At 51.0% G+C, this 15,774-nt stretch overlaps 5 protein-coding genes across 5 annotated transcripts; 3 read left to right on the top strand and 2 right to left on the bottom strand.

Moving 5' to 3' along the window:
* Positions 1 to 419: 419 nt before the first annotated feature.
* F5J12DRAFT_955133 (RNI-like protein) lies at positions 420 to 2,991 on the top strand (the record flags this gene model as incomplete). Its single annotated transcript, XM_051749860.1, has 8 exons — positions 420 to 479; positions 537 to 728; positions 780 to 1,046; positions 1,104 to 1,289; positions 1,356 to 1,453; positions 1,513 to 1,580; positions 1,632 to 2,614; positions 2,666 to 2,991. The coding sequence occupies 8 exons, from the start codon at positions 420 to 422 to the stop codon at positions 2,711 to 2,713; spliced, it is 1,902 nt and encodes a 633-aa protein (XP_051604482.1). The 3' UTR covers positions 2,714 to 2,991.
* A 219-nt stretch (positions 2,992 to 3,210) lies between these two features.
* On the top strand, positions 3,211 to 7,160 carry F5J12DRAFT_903240 (uncharacterized protein; the record flags this gene model as incomplete). Its single annotated transcript, XM_051748378.1, has 11 exons — positions 3,211 to 3,248; positions 3,369 to 3,477; positions 3,532 to 3,654; positions 3,707 to 4,181; positions 4,230 to 4,546; positions 4,632 to 4,856; positions 4,948 to 5,448; positions 5,534 to 5,780; positions 5,815 to 6,635; positions 6,695 to 6,870; positions 6,986 to 7,160. 11 exons carry the CDS (start codon positions 3,211 to 3,213, stop codon positions 7,158 to 7,160), a joined length of 3,207 nt encoding a protein of 1,068 aa, XP_051604481.1.
* A 1,544-nt stretch (positions 7,161 to 8,704) lies between these two features.
* F5J12DRAFT_314123 (uncharacterized protein) lies at positions 8,705 to 9,523 on the bottom strand. The gene is made up of 2 exons (XM_051738862.1): positions 9,460 to 9,523; positions 8,705 to 9,419 (listed from the first exon to the last, which is right to left on the bottom strand). The coding sequence occupies exon 2, from the start codon at positions 9,355 to 9,357 to the stop codon at positions 8,776 to 8,778; it is 582 nt and encodes a 193-aa protein (XP_051604480.1). The 5' UTR covers positions 9,358 to 9,419; positions 9,460 to 9,523; the 3' UTR covers positions 8,705 to 8,775.
* Positions 9,524 to 10,202: 679 nt separating this feature from the next.
* F5J12DRAFT_955124 (uncharacterized protein) lies at positions 10,203 to 11,983 on the top strand (the record flags this gene model as incomplete). Its single annotated transcript, XM_051749859.1, has 5 exons — positions 10,203 to 10,242; positions 10,302 to 10,452; positions 10,518 to 10,648; positions 10,700 to 11,415; positions 11,543 to 11,983. The coding sequence occupies 5 exons, from the start codon at positions 10,203 to 10,205 to the stop codon at positions 11,981 to 11,983; spliced, it is 1,479 nt and encodes a 492-aa protein (XP_051604479.1).
* Positions 11,984 to 13,643: 1,660 nt separating this feature from the next.
* F5J12DRAFT_888708 (cytochrome P450) lies at positions 13,644 to 15,333 on the bottom strand (the record flags this gene model as incomplete). The annotated part of the gene is made up of 3 exons (XM_051747278.1): positions 13,644 to 13,859; positions 13,925 to 15,092; positions 15,152 to 15,333. 3 exons carry the CDS (start codon positions 15,331 to 15,333, stop codon positions 13,644 to 13,646), a joined length of 1,566 nt encoding a protein of 521 aa, XP_051604478.1.
* Between the last annotated feature and the right edge of the window lie 441 nt (positions 15,334 to 15,774).

The following is a 15,774-nucleotide window of genomic DNA, read 5'->3' as shown; positions in this document are numbered from 1 at the left end:
TTTTACTCACTTGATATGTAAGCCTGGACAAGCGTACAGCACATCCATTTAACCGCACAAGCAAAATTACGGAATGCAGGTGGAAGTATGTCGAATTTCGGAGGCATGCACGAAAGCTTTAGGGGGAAGAGCCAATGGTATGCACATCATACAACATGACCACATGATCAAGCGAACCTCAAAGTTAAGCACTTTTTGTAGGGTACCGGACGTGCTACCAAGATTACTGAGATATATTCGGCCATCGAGGCGGTAGAGTGGGAGAGTTGGGACACGGTAACGAGTTCTCCGTAGTTTGGTTCGAGGGGATGGTCCACTGGCGCCGCGGCGCGAAACCAAACTAAATCACGTGACATTTCTCCGATAAACTCAGACGTGAGTCATTTGAGACGCGTCAGTGACTCCTGTCAAGAGTCTCCATGAGCAGGAGACGCAACAACGTACGGGGTCCGACGTCTGCCCTCACCGAATTCCTAAGGGTAACGCAAACCTGATGAGCATCATGTTTTACTTTCCTCACCGAGTTCACAACTCAGGAATCCGGCATCAACCCTGAACTCATAGCACGGCGTGTCGCCACACGAAACCAGGGCCAGTCTAGCGCACAGCAGCCGGTCACAGATCCAAGTAACAACAATGGAATAGAGCCCCCCGCTAGCAACGGCATCGAGTCGGAACATGTTGCGCCAGATTCCACTTCTGGCGCACAGGGTCAGTCTGGAGTACGGGTGAGATTCACTGTTACAGTCACAAGTTGTACTGAACGTTCGTATTGTCAGCTCTCCGGTTACGCGTCTGATCAACTCGACGAACTTGAGGAACAATCACCTGCCAAAAAGGCTCGAGTTGGCAAGGGGAAAGTAACTGCAGCAGCAAAAGCAAAAGCGAAAAAGAAAGCGAAAGATGATGGTGATTATCAAAGCTCGTCGGATGACGAGTATACAGCACTATCAAGGAACATGAGAGCTACGGGCGCAAGTCGCAGTCCGAAACCGCCTGTTGGTAGTTTTGAGAACTGTGCGAAATGCACAAAGCAGTTCACAGTCGTTAGTCTTATATGTTCTTCCCGACCCAGTTGCGGGCCAAGCTAAACACATCATCAGACGAGGTATACAATGGCCGCCGATCCGCCGCCTGGGTATCTCTGCCATGACTGCGTAAAGGCTGCGGGTATCGACCCGTTCAAGAAACCTGCCGCTCCCAGAAAGCGCAAGGCGCCTACTGAGAAACGTGAATTTGTCAATTTCGAAGAGCGTCGCTTACCAACTTTGGTTTCTCTTTGCGTTGAGGTAAGTAGCTTTGTTCCTCTCTTTGCAGCAGCTTGCTTAGAAGTGCGGCGTTGTCGATGCCACTAGCTTATCAGTAAACATATCGACGATGTGGAGGCACTGGGTGATATTGGGTCAGTTAACATGGATGAGATTTCCAAAGCCTTAGGGAAGAGCCGAAGCTTGTGAGTGAACTCTTTCTTAGATCATTATCGACGCCTAAAGCTGCATTCTATCTGTTTAGGAATTCCCAGAATGCTCGCTTGTTCTATGATGTGCGGAGCAAGGCCCTACGGTTCTATGACGCTACCCGTAGGCCCACACCGTCCGTGACCTAGACACTTTTCGCTGATCCTCTTCTAGACCTTTCCGCCCAGGCTTTTACAACTCTTGCCAATCTCAATCCCAATTTAACGCACTTGCACCTGGACTTCTGTGGTCGCCTGACATCATCAGTGATGGAGGATTTTGCCAGGTCACTTCCTCACTTAACTTCAATTACTCTTCTCGGACCCTTCTTGGTTCGCGTGGAAGCCTGGATTGAATTTTTTCGTTCCAAACCTAATCTTCGCTCATTTCGCATCACGCAGAGCCCTCGCTTTGACTCCAACTGTACCCGACAACTTGCTGAGAGTTGTACCGAGCTCGAGGAATTGCAGCTCCGCGAAGTTGGGTTACTCAATGATGAATTTGTAGAACCTCTGTGTGCTCTTCCCCCGCTAAAAGTGTTGGACCTCGCAAGCCCAGGAGTTGGAATCGACGAAGATGGATGGCTCAAGCTGCTGGAGCGCCATGGTAGCACACTCGAGACTTTCAATCCTTCGTGGCATGTCGGCTTCACCGGTACAGTGTTAAGACACGGGCTTGGCAACCGCGCGCGCGCGTTATCCGACCTAGTTATGGAAGGCTGTGAGAGCTTAGTGGACGAAGACGTCGCTCGTTTTTTCAAATATTGGGCGAGCAAAACTGACGAGCAAGATTCTACTGAAGATACCATGGACACCACAGATGACGTCCCTCGTGTTGAGGGCGTAGATAGCCTCAATCCTCCTCTCCACTTCCTTTCTTTAGCGCGCAACGATATCCTTTCTGATGCCACGCTCACCGCGTTACTTGACCATTCGGGACCATCGCTGACTCACCTCAACCTCAACGGCCTGCGTTCTCTTTCGACTGATGCACTCGTGCTATTAAAATGTGCAGTAGGACTCAGGCGTTTGGACCTCAGCTGGTGCCGTGAAGTGGATGATTTTGTCATGAAGGAAATTATTTCTGCCATGCCAAAATTAGAAGAAGTAAAATTATGGGGGTGCAATCGTGTCAAGGGGAATCGATGGACCGGCAAGGTTTGTCTTCCTTCTCTACATCTGTGTGGCATTTCAACTTTGTGTCTGCAGAAAGGGCTGAAAGTCCGTGGAATTGAACCCAATGCGGGACATCAATAATTCAATCCCATTTACAAGCATGGCGGATTTCGATGAGATTCCCAAGATAACCATGGTTGGATGGCTACTGCATTTTCAGAGGCTCTCTTCTCACTACATGATTGGGCTTGTAGGATACATATGGCTTTTGCCTTGGAGGTTTTCCAGTTTGCAGATCAGCATAAAATTGTTGTGGTAGTTTGTTTGTGACGGAACATCATTTAGTATCACATCAACCTCACCCGCTAGATTTTTGTTATTTTGAAAGATTGACAAAGTTCTGGAAATCGTTACAGTAACACTCTTCTCCCCCTGCTATAGCTCCGTATATTTAGCGTAGATAGCCAAACACAGTCAAACTCATACATAGTGCCGCGCACAGTGAGGCAGTAGGTACTCCCGAATGGCAGCTACATCCACAGCGGTACAGTGACTCACTATCCTAAACGACCGTGCCAGGTTTCACCCCCACCTACAGCACCGCCAATTCACGTTCTTTGACGTTGAAACGGTCAAAGATGTCCACGATTCCGAGAGCTGTCCTGAGATATTCAAGGTATGTCATTTCGCGAATGGTACTGCTCTCCTGTCTTCACGTGCTATCTTAGAATGCGCCGGAAATCTCGGCGATGACGTCCTCGATTGCGGGTCTTGTGGTCGCCGACATACATGGCAGCATTCATATTCTCAACCAGAACTTTGTTTCCGTCGCTAGTTGGGTTGCACATGTCGGTGGAAGGGTCACGCACATGATCGAGAGACAGGGCATGTTAGTAACCATTGGTGTATGAACCTCCACGACTATCCGGTTCGAAGTTTATCTCTGATACATATCACAGGAAGAAGACAATATTCGCTCTGCCGTCATGAAGATATGGAACCTTAGCAAGATTGACAAACGCAGTAGTGGTCCTTCCCTTCTTCGGTCAGCGAAGGTTCAACCTAGTGGAAAGCCTCACCCTGTATGTCTTCGCCGTCTTCGCCCTCACGCCACCCGTAATCAAGTGTAATTAGGTATCTTGTTTCGCCCTCACGCCAGACCTTGCCTTCCTTGCTATTGGCCTTGCGGATGGAACAGTCTTACTGTACCGTCATCTCGATCAATCTCTTGCATCTACGTCAGGTTCCCTCACCATACTTCCTAAGCCGCGTGTCATACATGAAATCCCCACTGAACCGGTCACCTTTCTTGGCTTCACGTCGTCTAACCCCACTTCCCTCTCACCCACTACCGGCTCATCTTCACAGGATGCACACAATGCTCCACCGAATCCCTCCCTTTATTTACTCATAGTCACCACCTCCTCGACCTATTCTTACCCTCTCATCCCCAAAGTCTCTTCTCCGTCCTCGGTGCTGGTTGATGAAATCGGTGCAGGCTTACAATGTGCATGTATCGATTGGAAGGGCCGTTGGGTGACTCTTGGACGGGACGAGGCGTTGTATGCATGCGCGGTGGGGGGTCGTATTGGGTCCTATGCGTTGGAAGGTAATTGCATGCTAGTCATGGGTCGTGATTTCTGATTCGGATGAGTAGGCGAGAAAAAGTCTTTACGTACGCATCTCAACTACGTCGTGGTGGTTCTCCCTGCACCGTTCCCCCCAATAACGACCACAGCGCCAGTCGGTAATCAGCGCAAGCTCGGTGCGGGGAGTGCCGGAATGGTTGCTTCGCCCACTAGCGGTACGCTTGCTGGAGTAGGACTGCTGAACTCTTCTAGTGGCGAAGTGGGCCGTGTGGTTCTGGTTGATATGGAGAACAAGCTGGTTGCATATTCGGGAAACTTCGAAGGTGGTGTGCGCGATGTGATATCAGCATGGGGTCACGTTTACGTGGTTGGGAACGAGGGAAAGGTCGGTCTTAGTGTGTCCATACGATGATTCTACTGAACTCGTGGTCTGGTCACTGACATATTCCCTGCGCTTACACACTGTTCAGCTTACGCGCCTCATCGAGAAGCCTACACCAGACAAATTATCATTGTTATACGCCAAGAATCTCTACTCTCTTGCGTTCTCAGTTGCACAAACACAGGGGCTAGATACCACGGACGTACACCGGCATCACGGTGATCACCTGTACTCGCGAGGCGACTTTGAAGGAGCGATGCGTGAGTACATAAATACAATTGGGGGTGTCCAGGCCAGCTATGTCATTCGGAAGGTGAGTTACTGCCCTTGGGAATCAGCTCCATTTCCGGGCCTGGGATGTCCCTTGGCGATCTGTTTGTCAGGGCGAAACTAATGACCTTCAGTTTCTTACGGCGCGCTTGACGCCTCTTCTTATGACGTACCTTCAAGAGCTGCACGCTCGCGGGCTCGCACATGCAGAACACACCACGCTTCTGCTTAATGCATACGCAAAAGCCGGCGACGTCGCACGACTCGATTCCTTTGTACGAAGTGAGGGTCGGGTGTTCCGTGGAGAGGGTCCGGGGTCGGTCAGCAGGGTAGAAGATGTAGCCCCTGGCGATGGTCTCAGCAAAGAGCCACCATTCGAGCTGGATACTGCTATCCGCGTGTGTCGCCAAGCAGGTTTCTTTGCGCACGCAGCGTATCTGGCCCGTCGTTGGGGTCGACATGACGATTATTTGAGAGTGTTAGTGGAAGATGTTGGTGGGAGTAGTGTGGAGTTGACGTTCGGGAGCACAGGAAGAGGTACTGGCGCGAAGAGTGAAAAGGGTGATGAAAGAAAGATGGAGACCAATGGGTACAGCGCTGCGGTTTCCTATCTGCGAGAAGCCGGAGGCGACTGTGTAAGTTGTTGAGTTTCTCCGTTACTCTGGCAAACGTTGCTGAATCCATCCTGTAACGCTGATGGTACAATCCGCCTTTCCACAGGCAGAATCTGGCCTTGCACGTTATGGCAGAGCACTTCTCGACCACCTCCCCGAAGAAACAACGCAGTTACTCATCGACCTTTGCACCATAGCAGGACACCTCCCGGAATCATCGCCGCCTGACCATTTACCTGCAACCCACGCGAAGGCGCCAAGCTATCTTTCGTATCTTGCCTTGTCCCGCGCGCCCGCGGTACCGCCAGCACTTTCTGCTGGAGACGAGGCTTTAGTTGCGAAGCCACCAGGACGTAGCAAAGGAGAATGGTGAAAGTGGCGCGGAAGAGGATAAGGGTGCTGGGACCGGTGGACATGTGAGGGCAGCCACCGCTTCACCTGGACCCGCACAAGTGAACGGCGGGACCCAAGCAATACGACGTCCCTCACCAACTCTATTCTTTGCGCACTTCGTGGATCACACAACCCACTTCGTGAGGTTTTTGGAGATGGTTGCGCGCCGTCGATGGGGACAAAGCTTGGAAGGGGCTATAGCGGTGGAATTTCCGGGTTCAGAAGACGATGAAGCCGAGAGAAGGGACCAAGCTGCTGTATGGAACACTTTGCTCGAGCTTTACCTCACAGAGAACCAAAATGAAGGAGACAAGGAGAAGGCGTTACGGCTACTTCGCAGTTCGCATCTGCCGTACGATGCCACTCATGCACTGATTCTGTGTTCGAGTTATTCGTATGCACCCGGTCTCGTGCTTTTATGGGAAAAAATGGGCATGTACGAAGATGTATTGCGGTTTTGGATGGACCAGTATAACTCCGGCGTGCGGGCGGTCGCGGAAGCGGGCGACTCAAGCCATGCCCGTGTGGGAATTCTGTCCTCGCCGACAGCTCAAGTCATCGCAGCGCTGCGTCAGTATGGTCCTGGCCACCCGCACCTCTATCCACTGGTACTGCGTTTCCTTACGTCCACTCCTGAGCTGCTCTCCACTCATCAAGCAGATCTACAAGAGATCCTGGAACATGTTGAGCGCGAGCACATCATGGCTCCCTTGAGTGTTGTCCAGGTTCTTTCGCGGAATAATGTCGCGAGCGTGGGGCTTGTCAAAGGTTGGCTTATGCGGCGTATCGCAGAAGGGCAAGAAGAGATTGCAACTGTAAGACTTCGCACTGTTGTCGTTCGTGACATGCTGATATATTGTGCTTCGTATCTCAGGATAAACAACTCATATCATCCTATCGGTCCGAGACGCAAGCCAAGCTCAAACAGATTGACGAGCTCAAGGATACTGAGCATCCAAGGGTGTTCCATGTGACTCGGTGCTCGCAATGTAATGGCCAGCTCGACTTACCAAGTATCCATTTCATGTGCAACCATAGTTTCCACCAACGGTGCGTAAAATGTTTTCTTCTATTCTTCTTCTGCGCACCGCTTTTTTTTTTTGCCTTCACCCCCTTACACCTGATGTTATCCCGACTCTGTTACTAACGCGCCCGAAATTCGTAGGTGTCTTCTTGGTAGCGAGGCGACGTGTCCGCTATGCGAACGTCAACATGGTGTTATTCAAGAAATCCGGCGGAATAACGAACGCCTTGCCGACCAGCATGAATTGTTCTTCTCAGAGGTTCGTGAGAATGGTTTCCGCGCTGTGGCTAGTGGCTTTGGGCGCGGCTGGTTGTAACTTGGGTGGTATGACACATCCCTACCGGTGCGTCCAGAGGGAACCCGAAGTGTTTAGTTTTCAGCACTTGCAGCCCTTTCATAACTTCATTACGGTTGGTGAACGCATTCTATGCCACTCGTTGGATACTCCTGTATGACTGAGGTGTCCGGTTAGTACCGTATGGGAATGCAGATTCTGAGTCCTGCAGAAGTGTGTGTGTTGCAAAAGAGCACGTGCACCCAGTTGGCCCGGGCTTATCAAAAGACTCCTCCCCCCATCCGCCTTCACTCACATCTGACTTTCACCATCTTCTCACTCGGCCGCTTGGCCACGATCCTCGCGTGCGTGTGTCGTTCCCCAAACTCGTCAACACTATCGTGGGCGCCCACTCGGAACTCCCATTATGTATGCTTAGATGGGAGTTCATCCTCTAAAGCCCTAGAAGGGTGACGCGGGTGGGGTAACAGTCAAGCCCCTTGACCAAAGCATTTGCAGGCTCGAAACCATTTCCCGGCATCCCCTTAGCTTGCTACTGCGTGCACTGTATGACAAAGACGTCATTCTACACTCGCCTAGAACCCTCATGTCCATACCAATCAACCTGCTGATAGCCACACCTCAGGAGTACTCTGAACAGCCTCTTCAAATACCCTGCTCGTTAGCAATGGTTTCCATAGAATTGCGAGCTCCGTTGGAATCTGACAATTAAGCATGTGGTGCACAAGGATACAGTGGAGTATGAAATTTCCGTGCGGACTGAGAAAGGCAGCAAGTACTGTGGGATAGCATTTACCCTCTCGTGATGTAGTGGGTGCTCCGCGGAGATGCCACCGACCTGCAGCACTGCCAGTGTTTGTCATTTCCCTACTGACGGTACTAATACTCATTGACAGCTGTCTTTACGCGCCATCTTAGAGGGGCAAACCAACCCTTTGTTTTCGTCGCTACTTAGGTTGCACACGTCAGACCTTACAGATGGAACGGTCTCACTCTACCGTCATCGCAACCAATTTCTTGCATCTGCTGCTGCATCAGGTTTCCTTATCACTCTCCACAAATCACGGGTCATAAATGAAACTCCAGCTGACTCCGTCACCTTCCTGGCTTCACGATGTCTCGCCTCACTTCCCTCTCACTCGCTACTGCACCGTTGCTATGGTAGTTGCATATTTCGGAAGTGATGTGCAGGATGCCATATCAACATGGCACGATTACATGGTTGGAGACGATGGAAAGGTCGGCGTTACGTTGTGTCCATGCGATGGCCTTACTGAATCCGTAGTCTGGTCGCTGACATATACCCCCGACCTACACACTGTTCGGCTTCCGCCGAGAAGCCTACATCGGACAAGTTTACGTTGTTATACGCCAAGAATCTCTGTTCTCTTGCGCTCTTGGTTACGCAAACACAGGAGTCAGACACCACGAACGTACATTGGCAGTGCACCATGGTGATCAACTGTATTTGCGAGGTGATTTGGAGGGTGCGGCGCGTGAGTCTATGAATACAATTTGTGGATTCAGGCGAGCTACATAGATATGTCATTGGGAAGGTAAGTCATGAGCTGTTCGAAACCAAAAACTTTATTTTCTTACGGCGTGCTTGATGTCCCTTCTCGTGACATACACGAACTCATTCACAAAAGCGGGTAACGCCACACCTCTCGACTCTTTTGTACGAAGTGGAGCGGATTTTCCATGCAGAGGGTCCAAAGTCGGTCGCAGGGTAGAAGATGTAGCCCTTGTACCCCCTGGCGACCAGTCTCAGCGAAGAACCCCCATTCGAACTCGACACCGCTGTCCACGTGTGTCGCGAAGAAAATTTATTTTGCTCACGCGGCGTATCTAGCTCGCCGTTGGTGTCGACATGACGATTTTTCGAGAATGCTAGCAGAAGACGTAGGCGGGAGTAGTGTACAGCCGATGCTCGGGAGCACGGAAAGATTACCTGTAATCTTTGATCAGCAACACTGCTGAGCGCTGACGCATCTTCGCCCACGAAGTCAATGTATGCTTCGTCCACAACAACGATGCCTCTGAATGACTCATAATCGAGCAAAGAGCAGACTCGGAGTGACTTCAGGGATATCAATGTTCCGGTGGGGTTCCCAGGCGAACATAGGCAAATTAGTTCACCCCACCTTGTAATATGTCCCATGATGATGTCAATATCCCGCTCCGCGTATTTGCCCAACGCATTGACCGCCAACATCATTGTGATTCCGGAACGGCAGCTCCTGTTTATATACAACCTCGACTTTGATTTTGCGACATATTCTGCTCGGAATGACCCTGCGTTCATGCCTCCAAAGCCTACTTGTTCTGGGAATCCAAAAACATTCCAATCCTTCAGGCTCTAAATAAGGGAATTCTGATGGATTTCCAAAACGTTTGGTTCCGGCCTGTTTTTTGCTGACTAAGCACTGTATCTTTTGCTTCCGTTTTTGGGGTCTTCACATGCGTGGCGAGGGCTTGCTATGATTATAGCAAGCTGAGCGGTTTTCGTATAGGATTGTGCACTTAGGGGGCTTCTGGTAACTGCACACTCTTATGTGGGGTGGTGAGTATGCAGGTAGCCCATAAGTTTCTGGCGTACGACAACACGGAGGTAACCAAGTCCGAGTCCTGGCTGATTTTTATATATAACGTCAGGTCAATTTGCTATTCGAGGATCTGGGAAACGAGGCGTCTTGCCGTATTAATAAGGGCAGTCCGCAATGTGGACTGGGCACTCTCCTCCAGCGACCTGCCCATTGCCCAGCGTTGCCCCAGCGATTCACTGTACATCCTTGTCGCCGTGCTCGAGAGCGTGCAGGAGTATACGTTGTCGTATATACTCTTCTCGATCTCTCAGTATCGCTTCAAGTCAGTTTCTGGTCTAAATACCTCCTAAGATTGATAATAGGATCAGCTGGAAGGTGCTCTCCTAGTGAGTACTACCTGGTGCCCGTCTCTGGCAAATGGAGTGATACGAACATGTTGCAGACTACAGTCATCCGCATCATCTAGTAAGTCTTCTTCAGTTTGCTACAAGTACACTGACATTCCCGTCGATCCCAGATGTCTGCCGCAGACGATACTAAGATAGTCAGGATCACTGGTATATTGTAGATTCCTTGTTTCTGTAGTGCATATCTCACTGATCTTTAACGAGCTCAGTTCGCTCAGCGCATTCCCTTATCAAGGACAGAATTAGCCTGCCAGGCCAACCCGACCTTTACGTGGTGGTCTCGGTAGACACTGATCAAACGCATACGACTAAATCTATCAAGGGTACGTCCAACCCTACATGGAACCAACATTTTGACATGTGAGCTCTTCGTGCACTTCTCTGCGGTATATTATCCTTTGGCCCTTAACTTTCGAACATTGTAGCACTGTCAAGCGGACGTCAACAATTACTATTCGGGTCTGCTACGGGCATATTCTCAGGAGGAAGGCGAAAATTTCAGGCTCAGTCACGCTTAAGGGGGTGGAGGCTCTTGAGTACTCTGAAACTCCCGACAGTATGTGTTTTGCGCGGTCTCGTGGTGCGGTGGTTTACTAGCAGTCTCCAGGCTTGGTCACTAGAGATATTGTTACGACGAATGGCCGACAAACATGCGGCAAGCTTCTTGTCTCTTTCTCCCTTCTGAGTGTGCGGGCAGATCATATACCTCAGACGGCTGTACTGCCAGCGGCGGTAGAGCAACAGTCTCCTGTATCTGCTTCCCCGCAGCGCACAATAATGGCTTCGCCTCGAGAAGCTGTCGTACCACAGCAAGATGTGATAGATACTTCCACGTTGTCCCATCCAGCAGAGCAACAAGAATCTCCGTCAGCTTCGTCTCAGCAGCCAATGGATTCACTCTTGCTTCCACAAACCAGTTCTAGCCAACAGGATTTTACTGTTCGTCCTCCTGAACCAGGGAGACATTTCTCAACGTCGTTCACCGCCTCTCAACGGCAGCGGATTCCATCTTCCATTCAACAAACCGAGGCAGGCGAGCAGCATCACGTAGATGCGTTAACTACACCCACTGGTCTGGTGGAAGAACAGCTATCGTCCCAAGAACAGCTCTGCACTCCACAAGCCAGTACAGGGCTACAGGGACAGACAGATGGAGTACTCACATCCCTGCCTCTTTCGCAACGGTCAGGACCTTCACCTTCACCTACAACTTCAGAACGGTCATCAGAGACTTCGTTCTCATTCTCTGATATCATCACTGGCCACGCATCTGCGCTGCCGCAACCCCAATACTCCACGGTTTCACCTGTCGCCCCACAGCAGGTCACAAATCCTGCCGATGCGGCAAAATATTGCTGATCAGTCGAGTCCGGCTTCACTCTTATTTTATACTACTCCAAGGCAACCGCAATATTCCCTATCCTCTCATCCTGCGTCACGGCATTCCCAGAGTCCGCCCGCAATCTCTACAACGAGACCTCAGCAGAACCAGTTTCCATCATCTTCCGTGGGAGTGCTTCAATCCTCTATGCCTCCTCCCTTCACGTCACAGGACCCATTGACTACATCACTGCCCAGTGGTTGGGAGAAGCGTTACACCCGCGAGGGTCAGCCATATTTCGCGGATCATAATAGGAAAGTGACGACGTGGAGTGAACCTGTTGCTTTACCGAGTGGCTGGGAAAAACGCTATACCGCAGCCGACAGGCCATATTTTGTGGATCATGTCAATAAAAAGACGACGTGGGTTGATCCACGGGCGGCCACTGTGATGTTCGAGAATTTGCCCCCAGGTTGGGAGGTGCGCCTCACTCCGTTGGGGCAGAGGTACTTTGTGAATCATAACTCTCGCATTACGGCGTGGGAGGATCCGCGCTCACCTATGGGATGAGAAGACGGAGGAGTGTCGCGTATAGTGGGGGGTAGGTCACAGGATCTGCCATGGTGTTTATCAGTCGTTTCCCTCTCACCAAGTAGTGCTCACACTGATGGTTCCCAAATTCTGTTTCCGTTTTGATTTGTTGTCCGTGCGAAGTCCTTGAAGCATTTATGAAATGTCACCTACACAAAAACAATTGACCACTGTCGCTAAATGAATTCAACGTCATTGAAGCGGGAAGGTGTCCCCCCTGCTTTACCATGCATATTTTCGTGCTTTCACGCGGAAGAAAGATAAAGCTGACAACGATAGAAGAGCGCTAGCTTAGCTCCTTAATCAGTTACCAGTTTTACTCAACCAGCAGATCTGTGATAATGTCTCCGCGCGATGGTCGTATCTACATTCTAGTGGGGCCTGCATAACTTACAAGGAGTGGCTTAAACAGGTCCTCATGCTCTGAATGTCTTATATGATTGCCGTCTTTTGGTCCTTGGATCGAACGTGCTTGCAGGATGTCTTTTGGAAGCGTTTCCAATATGATATCGGAGCCAGTGGCGGTCGAGTGGAAGGAGACGCATCGTGTGCAGAGCATTGTCTCAGCCCTATTCCAGGGACAGAGATCGAGGCATGAAGCCGTCGCATTGTCTTGCGGAGCCTGGATTTTATCAAACTTGATAATTCAGGTGTCACAGTACTTGCAGCAGCCCCCCGGAAATGGATTTTTCTCCAGAGACGGTAGGCCAATCGTGAGCAGGCAATTCAGAACTTGTAGCAAAGGCGGATAGGGCGGCAAGTAAACCCAGATTTCATGACTGGCTGAGAATACGTCGCTATCCCTTCAGGAAACCGCGCGGCGAGCAGCAAGATTAATGCACCCATAAATGAACGACAAGTAATGAACGGTTGCACCGTTGGTGGAGCCTGCTACTTCAGCCAGCCCACGAATATTGGAGGAAGTCAGAGTTGACCATGAGTCAAGAGTTGCCAGTCATTTTCGGCTTTGCCCGAAGCTGACAGCGAAGTTGAAAACGGCGCTCGACAGCACCCCTATTGACGATCGTACAGTGAGAGTACCCATGAATTAAATGCAGACTGATTCAAGCTTCCAGAACTAACGGTCACGTATCTTGTCTTCAAAGCGCCATCGTAACCTGGCCCGCCCCAGTCCGACACCAGTTCGAATAAGTCTCCCTCGAATCCTTCCGAGGCGGACTTTCACGGTCCCTACAACAAGTTCCTTAACACCGTTTTCACTCCTGATAGCAACTCTATGGTCGTCTCTTGAGCCTGATTGGGGTACACAGCTATCCCCGTCCCCACTCTCTACGCCGTTGACACGGCGGGGACGAGCACTTCTTCTAAAGCCAGCCTCACAATTGGCGGCTGACTCTCCATCGCATGTCTTCGGAGTCAATGTTGGATGCAACACCTAGAGAGCCTTGAGGCTACGATGTTCCCGGACGACGGAGAGGATAGATCCCAAATGTCGTAGAAGAGATCAAGCAAAGTTGTGCGATTCTATGAAGTAGGTTGGCATTGTTGGTACGTATTGTACGTTTTATTCTACTACCTGTGAGAAGTATTGGAAAGTTGACTCGGCAGCCAACAGCAATTCCTGCGACAGTCGCTTGCTAACATGCACTTGTCTTGGAGATATAGTACTACGAACAGATCAGCTTCCTCCCTCTACTGAGTTCAACCACACCATCACATCATGTTCTGTCTGCTGAACACCGACGCTTTTCTTTTTCGCTTTTGGGGGCAACAGGTTTGTCGATCCCAGGCCGAATCCGTGTTTGTCGGAGTCCGCGTGTGTGATACGTAGGTGGTGCGCGCAGAGCGCAACGAGGAGCTTCATTTCATAGACGGCAAGGTGCCGTCCCTTGCACTACGGTGAAAAGAGAGCATTTCAGTTCTTCGACTGCCCGGACCATTAGCGGGGTGGACACTCACGATTTCACGTCCGCCTCCCCAACCAAAGAACGGCAGTTTGGTTCGCTTTGGTCGTGTCGAGTTGTCGCCATCAGACCCCTCCAGTCCGCTCGCATACCTGCCCGTCGTAAACCTGTCCGGTACAAACTTGTCCGGTTGCTCAAACCATCGCCCGTCCCAATGCGTCCCCATCAGATGCGCCATCACATACTCCCCCTTGCGCACTATCACTCGTTGACCCGCTGCCGCATCTACAACCAATTCCGTGTCGCATGATGCCTGTCGTAAGGGAGTTGATATTAGCCTCAATCGTATGGTCTCCTGGACGACCGAGTCAAGCAGTGGAAGCCCATCGAGCGCATGCGTGTCTGTGCGAAGCAAAGCAGGGAGGTCAGTTATGCATGGAACGTCGCCCTTCCCGATATCCATATGCGCGTGCAGCACGTTATCTATCTCTGCACGCAGTTGCGCGGCAAGCTTCCCGTCCGCAAGAATTTCCGTCAGTGCCCAAAAGGTCATGTTCGTCGAATTTGCATATAATCCCCAGAGGAAGACAAGCAATAGCCAGGCCTTTTCTTCTGTCGTAAGCTTGTTTGCCCTGAAGATGTCGAGTGTACCCGTCATGACATCCACTAATGCGCTGCCTTCCTCCACCTGAGCGACGTACGCGCAGAGTCGACCGATGAGGCGCCTGCGCGCTTCTGTGGATGGCCGCCAGTCGAAAGGGACCCTATACAGCCTCGCATAAACGCTCTCATCCAAGCAGTTTATGTCGTCGTAAATATCATCGGTGAACGACGGGCCGAAAAATGCATGACACAACGCTGCGAGCCGACATCTTCCCACGAGCTCCATTAACGACACAGCCTTTGGCCCCTTCTCGGAACGCGCCACAAAACTGTTCATCTCCTGGAGCAGCCGTGCTATATATGTCGACGTGAACTTCTTCAGGGACATTTTGGCCAAGGTACGTCCAACCATGGGAGCTATCTGATGCTGTAAGATCTCTTGCAGGCGCGGAACGTTCTCCCGCGGTCCGGCGATCGCTTGGGTCAGTTCAATTTGGATGGAATCGCTTTTGAAAATGTTGTGCTGGTCCCGCAAGATTGCTGCAATGCCGTCTGGAGAGGAAATGACAGTCAGGTGTCGGCCGCCAATAGACATTTTGAAGACCGGGCCATATTGATTGCTGGATGCAAGGTAGTGTCAGCATACTAGTCAGCACAGGTTCGACGGATGAGCACTTACAAACACCTCCCCAGGAATCCAGCTGGGTTTCGGACGTATTGGATGCCTGTACCGATGTACGGGAGGAAGCTGGACACCACAGGGGGGAATTCCTCTGCGCGGGGGCGCCGGAAATAAGACGATACGAACGCAAGTACGATGAACGCCGAAGTGACGACGACGAGTGTGTCATAAACGGCCATGAGGTAAAAGTTAGGAGTTGCGGCGAGCCAGAGTCTCAGACCTGGCTTTTAAACGACACAAGGCATAGCTTTTCAGTTTCAAAGGCGGACGAGCCAGGGTGTGGCTTGCATTTGGATTGCTGGAGATCTCGCTAAACCAGTGGGCACTCGCAGATGTAGGGTTCATGCATAGGTTAGTGGTGTAAACACCTTTCGCCGCATCATCGCCGTAATTTGGTTGGCATGCAGCTTGACATGCAGCACAGACCCTTCGGTAGGGGTATCATCACTTCATCAAGCACCGGCCTGGGCACTGTGTCCTGAAACTGATAGATGGACCAAGGTAAGTCCGGGAACGGGTAGGCGCGCGTCCATCCCTGACTTTTGGCCAGCCGCCGTCTATGTACATCATTTGATCAAAATGTGCGGTTCCATGAAACATGATCATTGTGATCGGCGGCT

The sequence above is a fragment of the Pisolithus orientalis genome (genome assembly GCF_024613125.1).
Source record: "Pisolithus orientalis strain OTSU chromosome Unknown F5J12scaffold_3, whole genome shotgun sequence".
NCBI classification, from domain to species: Eukaryota; Fungi; Basidiomycota; class Agaricomycetes; order Boletales; family Pisolithaceae; genus Pisolithus; species Pisolithus orientalis.
Note: the sequence above shows the minus strand (reverse complement) of the source record. Positions and strands in the feature narration are given on the sequence as shown.